This window comes from Coregonus lavaretus (assembly GCF_964263955.1).
Source record: "Coregonus lavaretus genome assembly, contig: SUPER_35_unloc_5, whole genome shotgun sequence".
NCBI lineage: Eukaryota > Metazoa > Chordata > Actinopteri > Salmoniformes > Salmonidae > Coregonus > Coregonus lavaretus.
Genome location: NW_028167177.1, coordinates 187018 through 205378, shown reverse-complemented (window position 1 = coordinate 205378; position 18361 = coordinate 187018). Strand labels below are relative to the sequence as shown.

At 46.4% G+C, this 18361-nt stretch overlaps 1 protein-coding gene across 2 annotated transcripts in view; it reads right to left on the bottom strand.

Annotated features, from left to right (window-relative positions):
* Positions 1 to 18361, bottom strand: part of LOC311110389 (uncharacterized protein) — a 50295-nt gene that overhangs the window by 14390 nt on the left and 17544 nt on the right. Inside the window, exon 6 of one of the 2 annotated variants that reach the window (XM_084188935.1) lies at positions 14003 to 16184. The exons of the other annotated variant lie outside the window; for it this stretch is intronic. Coding sequence (XP_084045061.1) covers positions 15243 to 16184 — 942 coding nt within the window. The 3' untranslated portion in view covers positions 14003 to 15242. Of the gene's footprint in view, positions 1 to 14002; positions 16185 to 18361 lie in introns of those variants that run through there. 2 annotated transcript variants of the gene reach the window in all.

Below are 18361 nucleotides of genomic sequence, written 5' to 3'. Positions count from 1 at the left end.
AAGGGGCCCATAAAGCTGCCAGGAGAGCGGAACAGGAGAGAGGTTGGAGGTAGTGAGAGGTTGCTACCGGATAGATGTCCTCACGGTCTGCTAGAACCGAGGGGCTCGGTGTTCTACCCCAGAGGAGACAGCGTTCCCCGGAGCCCAGAAGACGGTAACCCGGAAGAGGTCTCCTGGAGGTGACCTGTTTTCTTTACTTTGTTTTAAATAAACACCCTTGAAACTGAGGTATCACACTTGTGTCTGATCTGTGTAAACGTTTAGATCAAACCCCCTGGTCTGCCACAATAGGTATACTGAGATGGCACAGAAGGGGGGGGGGGGTAAGACAGAGTCAATCATAGACCATAGGTTATAGGCATCCTTAAAGAGATGTGTTTTAAATATGTTTTTGAATGAGAATGTTGTATGTGTCTGCATGTTCTATGTGTGGGGGGAGTGCATTCTAGAGCCTGGGTGCACAGCAGCTGAAGGCCCGGGCACCCATGGTGGAGAGGCGAAATGGGGGGGTGACGAGACCAGTGGAGGAAGCGGGAGGGGGCATAGGCTGGGAAAAGGTCAGAGAGGTAGGTGGGTGCCAGGTTGTGGAGGGCTTTGAAGGTGAGAAGGAGTGTCTTAAAGTTAATACAGGATTGCACAGGGAGCCAGTGTTGATTGGTGGGATGTGTTCGGTTGATCTGGTGCAGGTGAGGATTCTGGCAGCAGAGTTCTGGATCAGTTGAAGTCTGTTGGTGAGTTTGGGAGGGAGAGTGTTGCAATAGTCCAAACGGGTAGTGACGAGGGCATGGATGAGTGTTTCGGTGCTGGATTGCGACAGTGAGGGACGGAGCCTGGAGATATTGCAGAGGTGAAGAAAGAATGCTGTCCTGGTGATGGTTTTTATGTGGGGTTGAATGAGAGGGAACTGTCCAGGGTGACACTAAAGCTTTTAATTTGTGTTGACAGAGGACCAGAAAACCATCTATGCTGAGGTTGTGCTGTTTGGAGAGAGTGGATTTGTAGCCGATGAGCATGACCTCTGTCTTGTTGCTGGTAAGTTTGAGGGGGTTCATGCTCATCCAGCTCCAGATGTCTTAAAGGCAGCTGATGAGGGAGGTGGTAGGGAGGGGAGTGGTGGGTTTGGTGGAGAGGTAGAGCTGGGTGTTATCAGCATAGCAGTGGAAGTGAACTTGATCTGTGATATTTCAGTTGCACAAACTGTTGACGGTCAGTGAGTTAGGAGGAAAACTAGGAGAGTGCAACACCCATGACACCAACACCAGCCAGTCATTCCATGAGGAGTGGATGGGAGATAGTATCGAAGGCTGCACTCCGGTGGAGGAGGATGAGGATGGATAGCAGTCCTGAGTCAGCTGCACAAAGGAGGTTGTTGGTGATTTTGACCAGGGCTGTTTCAGTGCTGTGTTTGGAGCGGAAACCGGACTGGAATGGTTCGAAGGTTATTGGAGTTGAGATGGTGTTGCAGCTGAGTGGCCACAACCCGCTCCAGTATTTTGGAAGGGAAGGTTTGAGATGGGACGGAAGCTGTTCAGGTCAGGATAGGGAAACGGCAGCAATCTTGAGAGTGGAGGGTACGATGCCAGTGGTAAGGGGAGCTATGAAAGGCAGGCAGGCTTTGACAAGGTTGGTGGGCAGGGGGTCAAGTTGGCAGGTGGATGATTTGGATTTGCGGATAAACTCGATGATGCAGTTCACAGTAGCGAGGGTGAGGTCAGAGATGCAGGTGGTGTAGGCTGGGCCTTCCGAGGTGTTCATCAAGGAGATGTTGTCGTCAGGAGTACTGGGCATTGTAAGTAGATATCGGTGGATGTAGTGGGTTTTGGCAAGGAAAAAGTTCAGGAACTTGTTGCACTGTTCGGGGGAGGGGTCTGCAGGGAAGTTGTCAGGAGGCTGAAGTAGGCGGTTCACTGTGTAGAAGAGGACTTGTGGGTTGTTTTTACCAGAGTTGATAATGTCGGAGCAGTAAGATGTTCTTGCAGCTGAGAGGGTGTTCTTCTGTTTTTAACAGGTATTTGTATTTGTATTAATTATGGATCCCCATTAGCTGCTGCCAAGGCAGCAGCTACTCTTCCTGGGGTCTGCCAAAATTAAGGCAGTTATACCATTTTAAAAACATTACAATCAATCAATCAATCAATCAAATGTACTTATGATGTCACAGTGCTATACAGAAACCCAGCCTAAAACCCCAAATAGCAAGCAATGCAGAAGCACGGTGGCTAGGAAAAACTCCCTAGAAAGGCAGAAACCTAGGAAGAAACCTAGAGAGGAACCAGGCTCTGAGGGGTGGCCAGTCCCCTTCTGGCTGTGCCGGGTGGAGATTATAACAGTACATGGCCATTAAGGCCAGATTTTTCTCCAAGATGTTCAAACGTTCATAGATGACCAGCAGGGTCAAATAATAATCACAGTGTTTGTAGAGGTTGCAACAGGTCAGTACATCAGGAGTAAATGTCACTTGGCTTTTCATCACCGGGCATTTAGAGGTTGAAATAGCAGGTGCGGTAGAGAGAGAGAGTTGAAAACAGGTCAGGGTTCCATAGCCGCAGGCAGAAGAGTGGAAACTGGAGCAGCAGCACGACCAGGTGGACTGGGGACAGCAAGGAGTCATCAGGCCAGGTAGTCCTGAGGCATGGTCCTAGGGCTCAGGTCCTCCAGGAGGGAGAGAGAGAATTAGAGGGAGCATACTTAAATTCACACAGGACACCGGATAAGACAGGAGAATAACACCAGATATAACAGACTGACCCTAGCCCCCCAGCACATAGACTATTGCAGCATAGATACTGGAGGCTGAGACAGGGGGGGTCGGGAGACACTGTGGCCCCGTCCGACGATACCCCCAGACAGGGCCAACCAGGCAGGATATAACCCCACCCACTTTGCCAAAGCACAGCCCCCACACCACCAGAGGGATATCAACAGACCACCAACCTACTACCCTGAGACAAGGCAGAGTATAGCCCACTAAGATCTCCTCCACTGCACGAGCCAGAGGGGGCGACAAACCGGACAGGAAGATCACGTCAGTGACTCAACCCACTCAAGTGATGCACCCCTCCTAGGGACGGCATGGAAAGCACCAGTAAGCCAGTGACTCCGCCCCCGTAATAGGGTCAGAGGCAGAGATTCCCAATGGAGAGAATTCACTCCATAACAGAATTACAGAATTCACAACACACTAAGTGTGTGCCCTAAGGCCCATACGCCACAACCACATATCTACAACACAAAATCCATGTGTACGTGTGTGTATAGTGCGTATGTTATCATGTGTGTGTATGCATGTGTCTGTGCCTATGTTTGGGTTGCTTCACAGTCCCTGCTGTTCCATAAGGTGTATTTTTATCTGTTTTTTAAATCTGATTCTACTGCTTGCATCAGTTACCTGATGTGGAATAGAGTTCCATGTAGTTATGGCTCTATGTAGTACTATGCGCCTCCCATAGTCTGTTCTTGACTTGGACTGTGAAGAGACCTCTGGTGGCATGTCTTGTGGGGTATGCATGGGTGTCTGAGCTATGTGCTAGTCGTTTTAAACAGACAGCTCGGTGCTTTCAACATGTCAATACCTCTCACAAATACAAGTAGTGATGAAGTCAATCTCTCCTCTACTTCGAGCCAGGAGAGATTGACATGCATATTATTAATGGTTTTTTTTCTACTTTTTTTTCTTTAGGGGGTAGATCAGCTTTAATATTGCAGATAGATTGTAACTTATTGTTTGCTCTCTGTGTACATCCAAGGGCCAGCCGTGCTGCCCTGTTCTGAGCTAATTGCAATTTTCCTAAGTCCCTCTTTGTGGTACCTGACCACACAACTGAACAGTAGTCCAGGTGTGACAACTAGAGCCTGTAGGACCTGCCTTGTTGATAGTGCTGTTATGAAGGTAAAGCAGCACTTTATTATGGACAGACTTCTCCCCATCTTAGCTACTGTATCAATATGTTTTGACCATGACAGTTTACAATCCAGGGTTACTCCAAGCAGTTTAGTCACCTCAACTTGCTCAATTTCCACATTATTAATTACAAGATTTAGTTGAGGTTTAGGGTTTAGTGAATGATTTGTCCCAAATACCATGCTTTTAGTTTTTGAAATATTTAGGACTAACTTATTCCTTGCCACCCATTCTGAAACTAACTGCAGCTCTTAAGTGTTGCAGTCATTTCATTTGCTGTAGTAGCTGACGTGTATAGTGTTGAGTCATCCGCATACATAAACACTGGCTTTTGTCATGACTGTCCAACAAGAATCCAAATAGGTCAGATCAGGTTTGCAATGAATAACTTCAATCAGACCTCCTCTCACCCATTGAGGGGGAAGGAAATAACAAATGATTAACAACTCCTGTCCTGTTGTAAATCAAGGGAGAAGATGCAGGCTCTCCCTCTCAAGATTCACTAAAGGAATGTTCTTTGTTTCAACAGTCTTTTTCCCGCAGAAACTCTAACACGTTCAAAAGCGACTACTGGAACAATATTTATAACGTAGAACGTGGGGAATGGTTAGAGGCGATCTATAGGACATTAAGGTCATTTTGTTTGTTATTTTGTGATGTCATTAAAAATGTTATAAAGGAAATACTGTAACTTGGAAATATACCCACTACATATATGAAGTTTCCATACTATGTGTTGTGCATGTATTATGAAAAATGATTAAACTGTTTTTGTTAAGAGAGGGATGTGATTTGAGAAGCTATAATAGATTGTTTTCCATGAACTTTGCACAGTGAGTAGTCACCACCCAGGAGTGAGGTCAGGGAGTGTGTCAGCCTGCCGGAACCGCCCCTTTCGAGCAGAATGTATAAATGATGGGTTACGAATTAACACATCAGACCAGACAAGTGTGAAGCGGCATCTACACGTTTAAAATGGTTTGAACTTTGAATCTCAACACGAGGTGAAGAAAATAAACTCGCCTCCCGGACAGTCACTGGTACGGCTGATTAGCCGTAAAGTATCTTCGAAAGTGAATTTAAGTAGGACCATCCTATTACTCTGCTCAAACCATCGTATTACGCTACTCTCATCACCCCACTGGGGAACCATGGATACGGCTGGCTAGCTTATCTTCAAAGAAGCCTCTTCAAGAGCGAATGGAAGGAAAATAAACTCTGTAGTTCCGTTCAGGACTACACGACAAGTCACCAGATACCGGACAACTACAAATAAGGACAACAGTAGAAGACTTGTTGGAACCGTTTCGGACAATCAGAACCTTACAAGCGTGCCGCGAAAAGGCCCAACCCCCTTTCCAAGGCTGCCTTGTTCACCGAGAGACCCCCGGGGAACCCAGGCATTTCACGCAAATACATTAATAATTTCTTACTCAAAGCGGGCGGCGGTTCGTGTGCAACGTATATGGGCACTGTAGGTGAGAGTAGTTTCTGAATGTATTAAGGTTAAGTATCTCTGTCCTTCTCTCTCTCCATCTCTTCTTTAACAAGCAGCCATGTTGTCATTCCGCTAGGGACCTGTTTTCAGCATATTAAGTCTCCAGTCAATAACCGGTGCAGAGTGTTTATCCTGTGTTCTCATTTAATTAGCAAGTAAATAAATAATTAAACCAATTTGTGTAGTACTGAATCATAAGTAAGGCTTACGACTGTTCAGAATGATGATATGATACGAGGTTATGATGAATAAGTTGACTGTTTATAGCTGTGATAGGTAAAGACCTTTTAGAGTTTAATTCGGGAGATGGTAACTCTTTAAAGAACCGCTCTCGTGCTGCCCCAGATCCTAATGAGTTAATTGTTACATGATTCATTTAATCGGGTACCAATTAAAAATAGTTCGTTAATTAGATCAATAACACTCTTCAGATTAATGTTAAAGTCAAGTCACAACACTTTAGTCAAAGCCAGTAGCATGTCGTTAGTAAATATTGTAAAAAAAAGTAAGGGGCCTAGACAGCTTCCCTGGGGAATTCCTGATTCTACCTGGATTATGTTGGAGAGGCTTCCATTAAAGAACACCCTCCGTGTTCTGTTAGACAGGTAACTCTTTATCCACAATATAGCAGGGGGTGTAAAGCCATAACACATACGTTTTTCCAGCAGCAGACTATGATCGATAATGTCAAAAGCCGCACTGAAGTCTAACAAAACAGCCCCCACAATCTTTTTAGCATCAATTTTTCTCAGCCAATCATCAGTAATTTGTGTAAGTGCTGTGCTTGTTGAATGTCCTTCCCTATAATTGTGCTGAAAGTCTGTCTCAACGCAGCTTTATAATGCTGTGAAAGGATCCAGGAACCCAAATGATTTGGGTGGATCCCATCTTCCTCATAAAACGTGTTTTGTTTCCAAAAGGTATCGAAATTGTCAACAAAAGTTACACCCATGGAGCTGCAATAATCACGTAGCCGGTTGTGAAGAGAAAGAATCCTGATAAAGAGTTCAATGCCACGATTCAGAGAGGGCACAGGGCCAGATATGATGGGTCTTTTATTAGTGTCTAGCAGAGAGTCAATCAGCTCTTTGAAATCCAGTTTCAACTGTTCAGAGCTGCCCTTCATAATGTCATTAAAACCCACATGGACTACGATAGAATCAATGTCCATGTCCTGGCGTAGTACATTCGGGAGCAACTTAGTAATGTCATTTACTCGAGCTCCGGGATAGGACATTGTTTTTGCACCAGGAACAGTCACATGGAGCTGGCCAAAATCATGGTTGGCGAGAAGGACGAGGAAATCCACCCACTCCCACGCTTCACAGGATGGTGCAGGCCTCCGACAGATGGAGAAGCCCCGCTCGATCCAGATCAGGGACGGAAGGTTGCCGACGTCGACTTCGAAATCATAGGGGAAGGAGTAGGAGTAGGCACAGTGGCCGCAGACACAGGTACCCCCAGCGACGAAGGTGCAGGAAGATCATATTCCAGGACGGCGAAACTATTCGTTGTTTGTATCCGCTCCAGGCCTCTCAATGGGAGTGTAGACTGCTTTGCGGGAGGCCGCTGTCTTCGGCTTCCACGGCTCGTGACATGCGACCATCGTTGATTGCCATGCTCCTTCGACTCCGCTATCAGATGGGGGAGGAGAGGCAGGAGATGGCTCCCCTGGCGAACGAACTCCGGGCAACACCGGCCAGTCGGATAACGACAAACGACAAGACGGAGATGCATCCAACATGCGCAAACACCGTCCAGCTACCAGCGTAGAAAAGGTCAACATTGGCCTCCCGAGTGGCGCACAAGTCCCATAGGGTCCCATAGGGCGGCACATAATCCGCCCAGCGTCGTCCGGGTTAGGGAGGGTTTGGCCGGGTGGGCTTTACTTGGCTCATCACGCTCTAGGGACTCCTTGTGGCGGGCCGGGCACCTGCAGGCTGACCTCGGTCGTCAGGTGAACGGTGTTTCCTCTGACACATTGGTGCGACTGGCTTCCGGGTTAAGCAGGCGGGGGTGTTAAGAAGCGCGGTTTGGCGGGTCATGTTTCAGAGGACGCATGACTCGACCTTCGCCTCCCGAGCCCATTGGGGAGTTGCAGCGATGAGACGATCGAAAAAGGGGGTAAAAAATATATATATACAGTAGGGAGAACAAGTATTTGATACACTGCCGATTTTGCAGGTTTTCCTACTTACAAAGCATGTAGAGGTCTGTAATTCTTATCATAGGTACACTTCAACTGTGAGAGACGGAATCTAAAACAAAAACCCAGAAAATTACATTGTATGATTTTTAAGTAATTCATTTGCATTTTATTGCATGACATAAATATTTGATCACCTACCAACCAGTAAGAATTCCGGCTCTCACAGACCTGTTAGTTTTTCTTTAAGAAGCCCTCCTGTTCTCCACTCATTACCTGTATTAACTGCACCTGTTTGAACTCGTTACCTGTATAAAAGACACCTGTCCACACACTCAATCAAACAGACTCCAACCTCTCCACAATGGCCAAGACCAGAGAGCTGTGTAAGGACATCAGGGATAAAATTGTAGACCTGCACAAGGCTGGGATGGGCTACAGGACAATAGGCAAGCAGCTTGGTGAGAAGGCAACAACTGTTGGCGCAAATATTAGAAAATGGAAGAAGTTCAAGATGACGGTCAATCACCCTCGGTCTGGGGCTCCATGCAAGATCTCACCTCGTGGGGCATCAATGATCATGAGGAAGGTGAGGGATCAGCCCAGAACTACATGGCAGGACCTGGTCAATGACCTGAAGAGAGCTGGGACCACAGTCTCAAAGAAAACCATTAGTAACACACTACGCCGACATGGATTAAAATCCTGCAGCGCACGCAAGGTCCCCCTGCTCAAGCCAGCGCATGTCCAGGCCCGTCTGAAGTTTGCCAATGACCATCTGGATGATCCAGAGGAGGAATGGGAGAAGGTCATGTGGTCTGATGAGACAAAAATATAGCTTTTTGGTCTGAACTGCACTCGCCGTGTTTGGAGGAAGAAGAAGGATGAGTACAACCCCAAGAACACCATCCCAACCGTGAAGCATGGAGGTGGAAACATCATTCTTTGGGGATGCTTTTCTGCAAAGGCGACAGGAAGACTGCACCGTATTGAGTGAAGGATGGATGGGGCCATGTATCGCGAGATCTTGGCCAACAACCTCCTTCCCTCAGTAAGAAGATGGGTCGTGGCTGGGTCTTCCAGCATGACAACGGCCCGAAACACACAGCCAGGGCAACAACGGAGTGGCTCCGTAAGAAGCATCTCAAGGTCCTGGAGTGGCCTAGCCAGTCTCCAGACCTGAACCCAATAGAAAATCTTTGGAGGGAGCTGAAAGTCCGTATTGCCCAGCGACAGCCCCGAAACCTGAAGGATCTGGAGAACGTCTGTATGGAGGAGTGGGCCAAAATCCCTGCTGCAGTGTGTGCAAACCTGGTCAAGACCTACAGGAAACATATGATCTCTGTAATTGCAAACAAAGGTTTCTGTACCAAATATTAAGTTCTGCTTTTCTGATGTATCAAATACTTATGTCATGCAATAAAATGCAAATTATTACTTAAAAATCATACAATGTGATTTTCTGGATTTTTGTTTTAGATTCAGTCTCTCACAGTTGAAGTGTACCTATGATACAAATTACAGACCTCTACATGCTTTGTAAGTAGGAAAACCTGCAAAATCGGCAGTGTTTCAAATACTTGTTCTCCCCACTGTATTTAAAATAAAAAAGGGTAAACATTCCACTCTGCGTTTTCCCCAGTTTCTGACGTAGGCTGGCGACCTGCGTGATCAAGGAAGCCACCTCAAGTCTATAATCCTCGGCAAGCAAACAATTGCCACATTGGAACTCTGAGTAATCCAGTTTGTCCCGAAACAAAGCGTAGTAGATACAGCTTCTACAGCGCTAGAACCGTTCATTTACTCCTCCAGACAAAGAGGGCTCCATTGGAAAACTCATTTTGGGACTAACTTCGTTAGCTTGATGGCTAATATTAGCAGCTTAGCTAGGTTAGCGGCTCTTTCGAGCAGACTTTAACCTGTCAGTTAAGCGGGATTCAGGGACAAGAAATAGCGGCCCTAGCTGTTAAATGCTAACCGCGTTGGAGAATCCATGCAAAAACAAGTTTGGTATTTATGTTTAACAAAGATTGATTATGTTTTAGTTAAAATAACAAACCGAGTGTTTCCAGCATAGTGTGGAGCTGCGCACTCTGATCTGTGAATGCTTGAGAATTAACTACTAGACCACTTGCAGCCGTCCACTGGCTTTTAATTAGCGTAGCTCTGGGGTGTACCAGGTAGCTTAGTGGTTAAGAGCGTTGTGCCTGTAACCGAAAGGTCGCTGGTTCTAATCCCCGAGCCGACTAGGTGAAAAATCTGTCTACGTGCCCTTGAGCAAGGCACTTAACCCTAATTGCTCATGTAAGTCGCTCTGGATAAGAGCGTCTGCTAAATGACTAAAATGTAAATGTACCAGGGAGCAGTTTGGGTGAAGGAGACTGAGCGGGTTTGAGGGGAGCGAGTGTGTCCAGGGAGGAGGAAAGGCAGTCATTGCAGTTAGTGATGAGGTCAGGAGGGGACTGGGAATAAGGACTTGGGTATGTATTAATAAGGCTCATTAGATCAGTGGGGTGTATGTCACCATACTGATTATTTCCTTAATTCACCTCATCCTGTTCCCTACTACATCCAAAACCAACAGAATTAACTACAAACAAACTAACTAGTACTACATTACATGTCACTATATTTATACACTATACATGGGCCATGTGCATTTTCTGCTGGTGTATCCTGAAGCAACTTTTTTCTGAGAACCTCTTCCCGCAGTGCGTACAGCCAAAGGCTCCCGAGTGGCGCAGCGGTCTAAGGCACTGCATCGCAGTGCTTGAGGCATCACTACAGACTCGGTTTCGATCCCAGGCTGTGTCACAGCCGTCCGTGACCGGGAGACCCATGAGGCGGCGCACAATTAGGGGAGGGTTTGGCCGGCCGGAATTTCCTTGTCCCATCGCGCTCTAGAGACTCCTTCTGGCGGGCCGGGCGCCTGCAAGCTGACTTCGGTCGCCAGCTGGACAATGTTTCCGCCAACACATTGGTGCGGCTGGCTTCCTGGTTAAGCGAGCAGTGTGTCAAGAAGCAGCGCAGCTTGGCAGGGTCGTGTTTCGGAGTACGCATGGCTCTCGACCTTCCCCTCTCCCGAGTCCATAGGGGACTTGCAGCGATGGGACAAGACTGTAACTACCAATTGGATATCACAAAATTGGGGAGAAAAAGGGGTGAAACTAAAAACATTAAATAAAATGTGTCTTGGAAAAAATATTATGTCGTTGAATGGAAGTAAAGAAATAGGCATTTAAGAGCATCATATAGCCAACGCCTGTGATGGAGTAAAAATGTATTATTTTATAAATGAAAAAATACTCCAGTCTGAACTTAAAATACTTAAACCAGGTAGAAAGTGTGTAGAAATGATAATAAACGTACATTTTTCAAGAATTTAATCTCTGAATAGTTTTTCTTCAATCTCAGTATTTTTAATATAGAGCTATTAGCTGCGCTATTTTGGTTGATTTTGCGGTCTCAAACCAATGACTTTATTAACATTATGGGCACATTTGTATTATTGACAATGAACGAGGTGGGAATGTTGTTCCTTTGTTATATAATTGCTACATTTATTATGAATATAGCATTTAAACGTTTTCCAGATTGTATTTTGGCAATTATTTTTTGCGATGTGAATATATGGTCTTGACTGAGACAACCTGGTTCAATTTGGGTCCCGAGACAAAACCAGTTGAGAACCACTGGCCTACACAGTACAAACACAATATGTAACAGGCTTTTTAGGCTTATACAGTGCCTTGCAAAAGTATTCATACCCCTAGGATTTCTTCACATTTTATTGTGTTACAAACTGTGATTAAAATTGATTTCATTGTAATTTTGTCAACAATCAACAAATTCTTTGGGGGGGGATTAATAGAAATTCTATAAATAAAATATTGTCGTTGCATAATTATTCAGCTCCCTAAGTCAATACATGTTAGAAACACCTTTGGCAGCGATTACAGCTGTGAGTCTTCTTGTGTAAGTCTCTCTAAGAGATTTACAAACCTGGATTGTGCAATATTAGCCCATTATTCTTTTCGTAATTCTTCAAGTTCTGTCAAGATGTTGGGGATCATGGCTAGACAGCAATTTTTTATGTCTTGCCATAGATTTTCAAGCCGATTTTAAGTCCAAACTGTAACTTGACCACTCAGAATCATTCACTGTCTTCTTGGTAAGCAACTCCAGTGTAGATTTGGCATTGTGTTGTAGGTTATTGTCCTACTGAAAGGTGAATTCCTCTCCCAGTGTCTGGTTTAAAACAGACTGAAGTAGGGTTTTGCCTGTGCTTAGCTCCATCCAGTTTATTTTTATCCTGAAAACTCCAAAGTTTTTGCCGATGTCAAGCATACCCATACCATGATGCAGCCACCACCATGCTTGAAAATAAGGAGGCAGTTACACAGTGATCTGTTGTGTTGGATTTGCCCCAAACATAAGGCTTTGCATTTAGGCCAAAAAGTTTATTCCTTTGCCATGTTTTTTTGTAGCCTTGTTGCATACAAAATGCATGTTTTGGAATATTCATATTCTGTATATTTGTATTCTTCTTTTCACTCACTTTAAGTCATTAGTGTGGAGTCACTACAATGTTGTTGATCCATCCTCAGGGTTCAATGCAAATAGTCCGGGTAGCCATTTGATTAGCTGTTCAGGACTCTTATGGCTTGGGGGTAGAAGCTGTTAAGAAGCCTTTTGGACCTAGACTTGGCGCACCGGTACCGCTTGCCGTGCGGTAGCAGAGAGAACAGTCTATGACTAGGGTGGCTGGAGTCTTTGACAATTTTTAGGGCCTTCCTCTGACATCGCCTGGTATAGATGTCCTGGACGGCAGGAAGCTTGGCCCCAGTGATGTACTGGGCCATACGCACTACCCTCTAGTGCCTTGCGGTCGGAGGCCGAGCAGTTGCCATACCAGGCAGTGATGCAACAAGTCAGGATACTCTCGATGGTGCAGCTGTATAACTTTTTGAGGATCTGAGGACCCATGCCAAATCTTTTCAGTCTCCTGAGGGGGAATAGGCTTTGTCGTGCCCTCTTCACGACTGTCTTGGTGTGTTTGGACCATGATAGTTTGTTTGTGATGTGGACACAAAGGAACTTGAAGCTCTCAACCTGCTCCACTGCAGCCAAGTCGATGAGAATTGGGGCGTGCTCGGTCCTTCTTTTCCTGTAGTCCACAATCATCTCCTTTGTCTTGAACACGTTGAGGGAGAGGTTGTTATCCTGGCACCACACGACCAGGTCTCTGACCTCGTCCCTATAGGCTGTCTCATCGTTGTCGTTGATCAGGCCTAACATTGTTGTACACCTGTATTTGGGGAATTTCTCCCATTCTTCTCTGCAAATCCTCTCAAGATCTGTCAGGTTGGATGGGGAGTGTCGCTGCACAGCTATTTTCAGGTCTCTCCAGAGAAGTTTGATCGGGTTCAAGTCCGGGCTCTGGCTGGGCCACTCAAGGACATTGAGACTTGTCCCGAAGCCACTCCTGCATTGTCTTGGCTGTGTGCTTAGGGTCGTTGTCCAGTTGGAAGGTGAACCTTCGCCCCAGTCTGAGGTCCTGAGCGCTCTGGAGCAGGTTTTCATCAAGGATCTTTCTGTACTTTGCTCCGTTCATATTTCCCTCGATCCTGACTAGTCTCCCAGTCCCTGCCACTGAAAAACATCCCCACAGCATGATGCTGCCACCACCATGCTTCACCATAGGGATGGTGCAAGATTTCCTCCAGACGTGACGATTGGCATTCAGGCCAAAGAGTTCAATCTTGGTTTCATCAGACCAGAGAATCTTGTTTCTCATGGTCTGAGAGTCCTTTACATGCCTTTTGGCAAACTCCAAGCGGGCTGTCATGTGCCTTTTACTGAGGAGTGGTTTCCGTCTGGCCACTCTACCATAAAGGCCTGATTGGTGGAGTGCTGCAGAGATGGTTGTCCTTCTGGAAGGTTCTCCCATCGCCACAGAGTAACTCTGGAGCGCTGTCAGAGTGACCAACGAGTTCTTGGTAACCTCCCTGACCAAGGCCCTTCTCCCCCGATTGCTCAGTTTGGCCGGGTGGCCAGCTCTAGGAAGTCTCTTGGTGGTTCCAAACTTCTTCCATTTAAGAATGATGGAGGCCACTGTGTTCTTGGGGAGCTTCAATGCTGCAGACATTTTTTGGCACCCTTCCCCAGATCTGTGCCTCGACACAATCCTGTCTCGGAGCTCTACGGACAATTCTTTTGACCTCATGGCTTGGTTTATGCTCTGACATGCACTGTCAACTGTGGGACCTTATATAGACAGGTGTGTGCCTTTCCAAATTATGTCCAATCAATTGAATTTACCACAGGTGGACTCCAATAAAGTTGTAGAAACATCTCAAGTATGATCAACGTTAACAGGATGCACCTGAGCTCAATTTCGGGACTCATAGCAAAAGGGTCTGAATACTTATGTAAATAAGGTATTTGTTTTTTATTTGTAATACATTTGCAAACATTTCAAAAAATCTGTTTTTGCTTTGCCATTATGCGGTATGGTGTGTAGATTAATGAGGAAAAACATGTATTTAATCCATTTTAGAATAAGGCTGTAACGTAACAAAATGTGGAAAAAATAAAGCGGTCTGAATACTTTCTGAATGCACTGTACCTCCACTACACTACTTTGATACACATCGTGGGGATTAAGAAGCGAGTATATGCAATGCACACTGAAAAATAAGTGGGTATATGTGTATACCTGTGATAACCTACACTACTGCGGAGAACGGTGTTTTGCCCAAATGACAACTCAAGACACATCACTTCCGATTACACTGAGTTGAAAGGATCTTATTGGTTGCCGTCCAAGCTCAAAGGGTGTGGTTAAGTTAAAAAAGGTATGCGCGCTGTTCTTTGAAATACAGTACTGCTGGGCTTCCCGAGTGGCGCAGTGGTCTAAGGCACTGCATAGAGGCGTCACTACAGACCTGTTTGGATCCCGGGCTGTATCACAACCGGACGTGATCAGGAGTCCCATAGGGCGGTGCACAATTGGCCCAGCGTCGCCCGGGTTAGGGGAGGGTTTGGCCGGGGGGGCTTTACTTGGCTCATCGCGCTCTAGCGACTCCTTGTGGCGGGCCAGGCGACTGCAGGCTGACCTCGGTCGTCAGGTGAACAGTGTTTCCTCCGACACATTGGTGCGGCTGGCTTCCGGGTTAAGCGGGCGGGTGTTAAGAAGCGCGGTTTGGCGGGTCATGTTTTGGAGGACACATGACTCGACCTTCGCCTCCCGAGCCCGTTGGGGAGTTGCAGCGATGAGACAAGATCGAAATTGGGGAGAAAAAGGGGGTAAAATAATAATAATAAAATAAAGAACAGTACTGCTTATTACATTACACGTCAAATCTCCTATGATCAGTATCTTTCAAGCTCAGAGCAGACTTGTTTAGAAAGAACAGTGTGTTAGCAACAATAGAGTAGAAGAGAATAGAATGACTTTATTCCATCTAAATCACCTCAGTACGGTACAAATTCAACTGTCCTTGTTCTAGCCTAGGTTTACTGTCTCTCTAAAAACTGGTATTTACACAAGACTGTTTTAAATAAGTTAACAAAGGGTTAATGAGGGGTATGTGGTTAATTACCTTCTTACCCCAAGACACTTCACATGATAACTATAATATGTTAGCTGAAGAATGGTCCCCTGACATCCCCTGTGTATATCTCAAGCCACACTGCTACGATTTCTCCCCATTGTGGACACTCCTATGTCTGATAAGGTTACTCCGGAAGGGGAAGCTCTTGTAACATAGCTTGCACTTGAAGGGCCTCTCCTTGGTGTGAACGGTCTGGTGCTCCTTCAAATAGTTTGCCCTAGTGAAGCACTTCCCACACGTGGGGCAGCTGTACGGCTTGTCGGCATCCGTCCTAATGCTCGGTCTCCCATGTTGTGACCCAATGACACCAGAGGAGGTAGAAACAGGAGCCACCACCCTCAGGTGGTTAGTCTTTGAGCTCCCTCCTTGACCTCTAGCCATTGTTTGGGTGTTGTTGGGATTGTGTGCTGTGTTATAAGCTAGATACTTCTCGTGGTGAACGCCCATCCTGACCCTGTCTGTATTGGTGGGGTAACCCTGAGGTAACCGAGGAAGGCTAGACTCAGGTCCAAGCCCAGGCCTTCTATGAACCCAATCACCAGGCATTAGACGAGACCCTGAAGGAGAAGACATACTTCCTGATAGACTACCACCAGGGGGGTCTCCCACCACTCTCTGTGAAGGCTGAAGCCCAGGATGACCTGCTCTGTTCATCATGGATACTGTGGTGTTTGTATCATAGGAACAGGAGGGTATATCTCTATTAACCACAGGCCTTGCTCCATCCCTGCACTGAGACTGTGAAGATAAGTGTCTGGGCTGTAGACTGGAGCCTCTGTCTCTCTGATGACCACCAGGACTGAGGTTGTTCATTCCACCTGTCCACTGGTTGTGTTCTGTGTGGTGGTTTTGGTGGAGTCTCTGTCCCTCACGGTTCGGTCCCGGTTCTGACTCGGAAAGGAACAGCGACGGCTCCTGATCCAGGGTCCTGATCAGGGGCCAGGTTTTGTGATCAGCCGCTTCAGAGGTCCAGTCTCTCCCACCAGCAACACCGGATATCAGCAGGACCTCATGGACTGCAGACTATAAACACAAATTGTACAGAAGAGCATATAAAGGTTTATATAACAAACTCGTTACTGTACACACAGAAACAGGACATGATATTTTAAATGTTAACCACAGTCAAACCCATCTCTAACACTGTGATTTCAAGTACCAAACAATATGGAGCCATTGGAGTTTATTATAAAAATGTCCATATGTGTTGATTCAGGAATTAAGTATAATATAAACTCAGTCCCTGCAATGATACAAAAATAACCAAGTCAGTCAACACATAGTTAACTTTGTATTTAATTTAAACAAAATGGTCATACACTCACATAACAAATACTTTGTGTATGTGATGCGTCTAGTGCCGTAGTGTAGTGGTAGTTAGTGGATACAGCATGTCTGCTTGCCGGCTTGCTTGCTACTTTTTGCTTTCAGCTACTGCTGCTGGCTAGCCCCAAGCAACTCTGCGGTGCAAAAGGAGGAGCCATTTATGTAAGTCTCCCCCTGCCAGTACATAGCCTCTCCACTGCCAAGACTCCTCTAGTGCCTCCCAGTGGCAAAACGTGGTAACTGGGTATCAAGCGACCCCAGGCTAAACTACAGGGGATCTCAGCGCAGTAGTGGGTCCCAGAAACAAGTTGTGCAGGCCCGCCGGTGAGGAGGCACGCCCTGGCGCCCGTCAACCTGTACCCCACCTATGGGTTAAAAAGCAACAATGCATTGTGGAGTGCACAAAGGCAAGACACACATGTCCCTGGCCAGCCACTGCAGCTGAAGAAGCTTCCAGCCGCAACATGTACCGTGCCTCTGGGCCCTAGCTTTGGACGCTGAGAGAGTGGGACTGTCCCAGTGCAACGTCTCTCCCACTATAATCAACTCACGCACAGGTATCTCGTGCTAACACCACTTCTCTACAGCCCTACAGCGGTGGGGGAATGGCGAAGGGACAGGGAGAGATGTTCACTGGCAGTCGTAGCCACGAAGCTGCATGTAGGAGGTCCAGGATATTGGCCGCTCATCTTCGGAACCAGGACATAGAAAATGTTTGGCAGCACCCTGGATGTCTGAGCAGCCCTTTTTAGGACAGCAATGTTCAACCTAACCTAGGGAAGGGGCTAGAAAAGGTGCCCTAGAAATTGCCTGATCTACTGAATCTGGCCATCTTACCGTGGCTGGCAGATCATCCCCCAAACAGTAGAAACACAACCAATATAAACAAAAAAGGAAAACCAGGCAAATCAGACAAAAAGCAGCTCGTAATAGCTGCTTGGAACGTTAGAACAATAATGGACAAAAACTCTGTCCCACGTCCCGAGAGAATAACTCCCTTGCTGTCCAGGGAACTGAGCAGATAGAGCTGCTTTGTCAATCTTATGAGTGAAACAAAGTTAGCTGACGATGGCACCATCACTGAACGTTTTTCTGGAAAGGGAAACCAAACGATGAGGACAGAATACATGGGGTGGGACTTGCTATAAGAACCAACCTTCACAGGCACCTGCAAGACTTACCCTCTGGCATAATTGAGAGGCTAATGAAAATCAGGATTCTTATTTTTATTTTTATTTTTTTCCTCTCAACAAGACCAGGCTTGCCACAATTATCAGTGCCAATGCACCTAAATTACCAAGAGCAGATCTACTCATCCAATAACTCCCCGGAGTGACAACCTAATCATTGCTGGAGACTTCGATGCCAGGGTGGGCAAAGACAGCACCAACTGGCAAGGAGTGATTAGCAAAGATGGAGTGGGAACCATGAATGGAAATGGGCTCCTACTCCTGAGCAAATGCTCAGAGCATAGCCTCGCCATTATCAACACCATCGTTGGGCAAGCAGACAAGAACAAAACTACATTAATGCACCCAAGATCCAAGCACTGGCACCTGATGGATTATATCATTGTGCAACAGAGCTACATTATGGATGTCAAGATAACAAGAGCCATGCGTGGCGAAGAGTGCTACCCATAGAATGGTCAGAGCGATCCTTGGTATGCACATCGTGCCAAACCACCCAAGGCGGCACAAAAACAATCTACACCCTCCCCAGATGTCGGGAAGCTGCAAGAGGCACACCTCAGGGCTCAGTTGCAAGGCAGCTTGGAAACCCAACTTGCAAACTGTATCATCCCCTCAGATACGCCTTCGGAAAAATGGGACAAGTTCAAAGAGACTGTACAGGAATCAGCAACAAAACTCCTT